Below are 7,471 nucleotides of genomic sequence, written 5' to 3'. Positions count from 1 at the left end.
TTATTATGTTTCTGTTATGTATTAACTGTGCTTTATTTAAAAAGAGATTCTTTGAAACCATATACCCTATTTGAAAACATATGTCACTTTTCTTGCGATTATTTGTGTTCGTTTATACTTCTACTTTATTTGTAGTGGGTCCACACTGCAGTGGTTCGCCTAACAAGTGAAGGTAAGTCTAAAGTTGCTTAGCCTATCTGTGCTATTAAAGAATAAATACATAAATATAAGTCAAGAACTGAAAGGGGGGGGGGGTCCTAAATGCGTGATTGTTTCAATTTATATGTATTAAAAAAATAAATAAATACACAAAAACACTACAAATAGCCATAGCTTGTGGTTTTGTTTTGTTTGTTTTGATACCCGGTATCCGATATTTGTCAAAGACTGCACACTTATTTTGAAAACGTTGCACCGGAAGTATTTGTATTGTTCTGGAAAGAGGAAAGTAGTTGCTAAGTAGCGTTATCCTACTCGTCCCACTTGTTTCTTGGCAAACTGTCATTATTTTGGTGGGATAAGTATTGGCTGGAATCATTTGAAGACTTGTTGAGAGGAATAAAGATTGAAAGCTGCGATGGCGTCGCCGCTGGAGATGACAGAGATGTACGATAATGCTCTTCTGGGGATCCTGCAGCATGTTGGGAACATTCAGGACTTTCTGCAGGTCTATTTTGGGTTCTTGTACCGCAAGACGGACTTTTATCGCCTGCTGTCGAGTCCCAATGATAAGATGGGTTTCCCTCCAGGTGTGGCAGAGAAGATGGTGCTTAAGGTGAAATTTCTCAACATTTTAACCTGCTAAATGTAAATACCTTGGCAACACACATGACTAAGTGTACAGTTTATGCACATGCATATTATTTACAATCACAGGTTAAAAATGAAGCTGTTATAATGTTACGTACACTTTTGTGGTCCTCGAGTTTTTTACACTGCAGTGATTCGTCGATGAATTAACACCTACATAATACAAAATAACTCCTGTGCTTGGTGATAGCCTTGCTGTCTATATGAGCCACAGACCTATAGCAATACATTTGTTATTGTCCTAAGACTGGTGAAGGTTATATCCTAATCTAGAGTTGTCTGCCTCTCAAATGATGATAAGCGATAACCTTTAAATCTTTCCTCAGACATATAAGTCATTCGAGAAGCTGGCGGAGCACGACAGAGAGAGAGCAGTGAGCAATCTGAAGAAGAGAGAGGAGACTAGGTATGTTCCTCCTGCAGTTCAGGAGCTGGAGGTTGCCTCTGAGCCTTGTGATGAAACCAAGCAGCAGAGTACAGAGGCGGTGCAGATGGAGAACTCCCCCTCACGTTCTGGGGATGTTTCAGCTCCAGCAGCCTCAGGCACATCCGTCTGCTCTCAGCAGGATAGCAGCAGCAGTCCAGCAATTTGTGGAGATCAGGCAGCTGCAGCCAACTCGAAATCCAAAGCAGGGTGAGTAGCTACTAGCGTTTTTTAACCTTTGAAGCATCTGTTGTTTTAAATATGGTCCAACATAAACATTACTCTGCACATTACAGTGTTTCAGTAAATGCACTTGTCAAGGTCAATTTTAGGCCTTAAAATGACTTTGTGACAGGATGCAGACTTTGGTGAAGGTTAGTTGCAGCGCTAACGCAGAGAGACAGACAACCACTGCACTAACATTCACACCTAAAGGCAATTTAGAATCACTAGTTAACCTAACCCTGCCCCTGTCTCTGGGCTGTGGGAGGAAGCCAGAGTACCTGGAGAGAACCCAGGCAGAAACAAGGAGAACATGGAAAATATTTATATTTATAAACTAAGACAGAAAATGTTCACTGCTAACCAACTTAGTTCTGCTGTACTTTGCTGTACTATATTGCCAGAAGTATTCACTCACCCATCTAAATAATTGAATTCAGGTACTCCAATCGCTTCCATGGCGACCAGTGTATAAAGTTAAGCACCTATGCATGCAGACTGCTTCTACAAACATTTAGGAGCTCAGTGAATTCCAGCATGGTTCCATGATAGGATGTCTCCTCTTCAACAAGTCCAGTTGTGAATTTTCATCCCTACTAAATATTCCACTGTCAACTGTTAGTGATATTATAACAAAGTGGAAGCAATTGGAAATGACAGTAACTCAGCCACAAAGTGGTAGGCCATGTAAAATCACAGGAACAGGGATCAGCAGATGCTGAGGTGCATAGTGTGCTGAGGTGGAGTCAATCGCTGCAGAACTCGAAACTTTACGTGACCTTCAGTTTAGCTCAAGAACAGTGCATAAACACACTCCTAAATCTTGTGTTATAGCTGCAAAGGATGGACCAATATCATACTCATACATATGAAGGGTGACAAGTGAATATTTCTGGAAATATAATGTATAACCACTCTGCACTGTGTGCGAGCAATGCTATGTGCAGACTAAAGTGCCTCAAATGTCAGCAATTTTGAAAAAGACAGAGGAGAAGGAATACGTGCCTCGATATTGGATGAAGTGATGTGTATAGGATATGGAATGGACAACTGTGTGATGTACTATACAGTGGAGCAAAAAAGTATTTAGTCAGCCACCGATTGTGCAAGTTCCCCCACTTAAAATGATGACAGAGGTCAGTAATTTGCACCAGAGGTACACTTCAACTGTGAGAGACAGAATGTGAAAAAAAAATCGATGAATCCACATGGTAGGATTTGTAAAGAATTTATTCGTAAATTAGGGTGGAAAATAAGTATTTGGTCACCTCAAACAAGGAAAATCTCTGGCTCTGACAGACCTGTAACGTCTTCTGTAAGAAGCTTTTCTGTCCCCCACTCGTTACCTGTATGAATGGCACCTGTTTGAACTCATCATCTGTATAAAAGACACCTGTCCACAGCCTCAAACAGTCAGACTCCAAACTCCGCCATGGCCAAGACCAAAGAGCTTTCGAAGGACACCAGGAAAAGTATTGTAGACCTGCACCAGACTGAGAAGAGTGAATCTACAATAGGCAAGCAGCTTGGTGTGAAAAAATCAACTGTGGGAGCAATCATCAGAAAATGGAAGACATACAAGACCACTGATAATCTCCCTCGATCTGGGGCTCCACGCAAGATCTCATCCCGTGGGGTCAAAATGATCATGAGAACGGTGAGCAAAGATCCCAGAACCACACGGGGGGACCTGGTGAATGACCTGCAGAGAGCTGGGACCAAAGTAACAAAGGTCACCATCAGTAACACACTACAACGGCAGGGAATCAAATCCCGCAGTGCCAGACGTGTTCCGCTGCTGAAGCCAGTGCATGTCCAGGCCCGTCTGAAGTTTGCCAGAGAGCACATGGATGATACAGCAGAGGATTGGGAGAATGTCATGTGGTTAGATGAAACCAAAGTAGAACTTTTTGGTACAAACTCAACTCGTCGTGTTTGGAGGAAGAAGAATACTGAGTTGCATCCCAAGAACACCATACCTACTGTGAAGCATGGGGGTGGAAACATCATGCTATGGGGCTGTTTTTCTGCCAAGGGGACAGGACGACTGAGCCGTGTTAAGGACAGAATGAATGGGGCCATGTATCGTGAGATTTTGAGCCAAAACCTCCTTCCATCAGTGAGAACTTTGAAGATGAAACGAGGCTGGGTCTTCCAACATGACAATGATCCAAAACACACCGCCCGGGCAACAAAGGAGTGGCTCCGTAAGAAGCATTTGAAAGTCCTGGAGTGGCCTAGCCAGTCTCCAGACCTCAACCCCATAGAAAATCTGTGGCGGGAGTTGAAAGTCCGTGTTGCTCGGCGACAGCCCCAAAACATCACTGCTCTCGAGAAGATCTGCATGGAGGAATGGGCCAAAATACCAGCTACTGTGTGTGCAAACCTGGTAAAGACCTATAGTAAACGTTTGACCTCTGTTATTGCCAACAAAGGTTATGTTACAAAGTATTGAGTTGTATTTTTGTTATTGACCAAATACTTATTTTCCACCCTGATTTACGAATAAATTCTTTACAAATCCTACCATGTGGATTCATGGATTTTTTTTCACATTCTGTCTCTCACAGTTGAAGTGTACCTCTGGTGCAAATTACTGACCTCTGTCATCATTTTAGGTGGGGGAACTTGCACAATCGGTGGCTGACTAAATACTTTTTTGCCTCACTGTATGAAAACAGTGAGATGGGAAAACAGAAAAAACATGTGTGAACTCTCTATTGTATTTGGAAAGTTTAGTGACTACATGTACTAGACTTGAGGCCTAGCAGAAAGCCATTAGCTGCAGCTTCCTGTGTAGCCACAAGACTCCAAAATATTTTAACTCCTCCATTTGTGGCAGCAACTTGTACACAACCTGTAGGGGCTACTCTACCCTTTTCTAGTCAAGGGCTGTGGCCTTGGACTTCAAGTTGCTAAATTTCATCCCATCCACTTCATACTTGGACTGGAAGCTGGTTCATTGCGACCTTAAGGTCATCTTGATGAAATCAACAGAAAGACAGCTTTCAAAAGAAGTAGAAGTAGTGACAACAAGTGACACTGGATCTCAGCCTCTGCTTCACTCTTAGGTGGAATCTTCCTGTGAAATTATAGTTTGAATGTGTTTATTTTTTGTTTGTTTTGTTTTCGGGGAGACAACAAAACTAAAATTGCTATTTTGGATTTGTTAGACTTGTATTAAATTTATTAAATTAAATTTTGTATGGGTGTGCAGGGTTTCCACCAGCTTAACAGTGGTTCTTACTTAACTTTGGTAGCTTCAAAACATTTTAAATAATGAGGCTTTGCACTAACGAATGATTTCTAATTTGATTCTGAAATGGCTCATGCATTTCAAAATGTAGTGTCAGTATTTAAGACGTTTATATAAAAATTGTGTTTGAATTTTGTGTTTTAGACGTCAAGAAAACTTCCAGTCCAATCCCGACAGTTACAATGGGGCAGTGAGGGAAAATTACAGCTGGTCTCAGGATTACATGGATGTGGAGGTCCGCGTGTTTGTGCCCAAGACGGTTGTTAAAGGCAGACAGGTGAATGCAGGTCTATTTAACTATGTGAGACACCAGTAATACTTTTTTATATAACACTTTACTTATTGTAACTGTGTTCACGGCCCACAGGTCAGTGTTAGTCTGCAGACCAGTGGCGTGAGAGTATGTGTGAGGGATGGAGCCGAAGACAAGACACTGATGGAGGGTGAATTCACTTACAAGATCAACACTGAAAACTCTCTGTGGAGTCTGGAACCTGGACACTGTGTGGTTGTGAGTACACATAAGCATTATCTAATTTTTGTAATAACAACAAGAACACTCCTGAAGAAAATGTGGCAATGAGTGCACCTTCTGCTATTTGAGTTATCAGAATATGAACTAACAAGAGGGATTAACACCTATCAGGAGCTAACATCTGGTTTTATGGTAGTAAAAAGAAGAAAGAAGGTCACTGGCACTGGCTTGACTGGCCTGACTACTGGCTCATAAGAGGCTGTCATAGCTGTTCCAGAACCAGAACTTGCTTCAAAGCTGATCAGCGAAATCTTAAAATCAATTGTAAAACACGAAGCCAAGCCAGGAGAGAGGAGGCGAGAGTGGCGAAGAAGGAATTGCACTAATGTAGTATGGAGAAATTAAAGATTGACTTTTCCATTTCAGAGTTTGAAAGCTCCGATTTAATTTGGAAAATTCAATTCTCTATGAATAAAAAGTAAAACAGGAGCTACAGTCCAACCTTTCTGTACACCGAAGGTGACAAGGGCTGTAGATGATGAATAATGTGGTGATCGAAGACAAAAATCAAATTTTGTTCATGTTAATGACTATTAAATTGCTTATCTTTGTGTAAGATATTGTTCTTTCCCTGTGGGGATATTAAGTTAATGTCATGTACAGGAACACTAGACTCTACAGAGACTCTGCATTGCATAATGAGATGTTTTCATTTAATGTTTAGTTTAGAAAGAGTTAATGCTCTCTAGTGCTTGGAATAACAGGATAAGTGTAAAAATGAGTTCTGCTCTCAAAAAAGTAATTTTATCAAAAGCCAGTGTTGGCTTTTCAAAGATTGTCTAACATATTTGAATTGAACATCCTGTCTCTGAATTACAGTTGTCACTGAACAAGACATCAGAGGTTTGGTGGAATGCGGTGCTCAAAGGCGAAAAGGAGATTGATATAAACCAAATTAACCGTGAGCGTTCCATGGCAACAGTGGATGAGGAGGAGCATGCTGTTCTGGACAGGCTCACATTTGACTACCACCAGAAGCTGCAGGGAAAGCCACAAAGTCACGAATTGGTAAGGAGCAAATTAAAAAATAACACAAACTATTCATTACACACACACACAGGCTATATCTATATTATCTATATTATTTCTGTAAAATAAAAACGTTTATCTTATAATTCGGCTTAAATGATATTCAGTTATTGAGTCAAGTCCTTAAAACCTATTCTGACAAATATAGTTGGAAGTCACTGCTGTAGTGCACCTAGATTGTGTGTGAATTGTGAGGATGTTTGTTAGCATGAAAGATACATACATAACATATCTGTGTCCATGTTTCTTTGCAGAAAGTGCATGAGATGCTGAAGAAGGGATGGGATGCTGAAGGGTCACCTTTCAAAGGGCAGGACTTTGACCCATCTATGTTTGACATCCCACCGAGTGCCGTGCAGTTCTGACATGCCACAAAACCTCAGCCAAACATGAACTGAAGCATCTCCATTTAAAGAGCTCATGGCAGCAGAGGCAACACTTATTAACACCTTTGAAATGCTGGAATGATGGAAGTTTGTCCCTAATAAAAGAAGCTGCAAATTTTGCAAATTTGTTGAGATTGGTGGGAAGGGAATATTTCCGTATTCTGACAGGGATGAGTCATTAAATTGAAGCTGATATGTACTATTGTACACTGTTTGACTCTTGATTCAACTCTGCAGTCCCTATGTGTTATCTGCCCTACTGATTCTGTTTTTATTTCAAACTGTGATGATTACCTGCTGGTTCGGCTTCCTTGCTCTGCTGTTAATGACTACACAAAACAAAAAAAACAAGAATAAAAAAAACATCTAACAATTTACAAATAAATATGAAAAAGGGTTTTCTGAACTCCTCGAGTCCACGCCAATCTTTGGATAAGATTATTTTTTTTATATATATATATACAGTACACATCTAAATCATACAGTGTTGTTAAAATACATCATACGTTTTAGTTTTATTACATTTAACTTACATATGTGAAAGCATAATCATAACTATTATAATCTTTAAAATAAATGTCAAATAAAATCAGACAGCTTCATTTAAACTTAACTTATTTAAATGATTTAACTACTACTTCAGTAGGTAGGACTGCCTTGGATTTTAAACCCTGATCGTGGTGATGAAGATCAGCAACGTGGGAGATGTTGAGAAGGTGGATTGTGCGCAGGAGTCTGAAGGGGACAGTGAGAGTTAAAATAAGTGCCATGGAGGCTGATTGGTTTAAAGATGGCGGCAGAAAGACGAT

General features: G+C 40.4%; 1 protein-coding gene across 1 annotated transcript; it reads left to right on the top strand.

The window, feature by feature from the left end:
• The first annotated feature begins 399 nt into the window (after positions 1-399).
• Positions 400-7,068, top strand: nudcd3 (NudC domain containing 3). The gene is made up of 6 exons (XM_082542694.1): positions 400-775; positions 1,137-1,444; positions 4,857-4,989; positions 5,080-5,223; positions 6,067-6,255; positions 6,531-7,068. Exons 1-6 carry the CDS (start codon positions 578-580, stop codon positions 6,639-6,641), a joined length of 1,083 nt encoding a protein of 360 aa, XP_082398820.1. The 5' UTR covers positions 400-577; the 3' UTR covers positions 6,642-7,068.
• The last annotated feature ends 403 nt before the right edge of the window (positions 7,069-7,471 follow it).

Source organism: Aulonocara stuartgranti (assembly GCF_965226115.1).
Source record: "Aulonocara stuartgranti genome assembly, chromosome: 7".
Taxonomy (NCBI): Eukaryota; Metazoa; Chordata; class Actinopteri; order Cichliformes; family Cichlidae; genus Aulonocara; species Aulonocara stuartgranti.
The sequence above is the reverse complement of the archived record's forward strand: the minus strand, read 5'-3'. Positions and strand labels throughout refer to the sequence as shown.

Bases quoted from the DNA above. Each gene is read 5' to 3' on its own strand.
- nudcd3 (XM_082542694.1), top strand. From the start codon at position 578: ATGGCGTCGCCGCTGGAGATGACAGAGATGTACGATAATGCTCTTCTG. The intron at 4,990-5,079 runs GTGAATGCAGGT...CACGGCCCACAG, and splicing joins CGGTTGTTAAAGGCAGACAG to GTCAGTGTTAGTCTGCAGAC. The intron at 6,256-6,530 runs GTAAGGAGCAAA...GTTTCTTTGCAG, and splicing joins AGCCACAAAGTCACGAATTG to AAAGTGCATGAGATGCTGAA.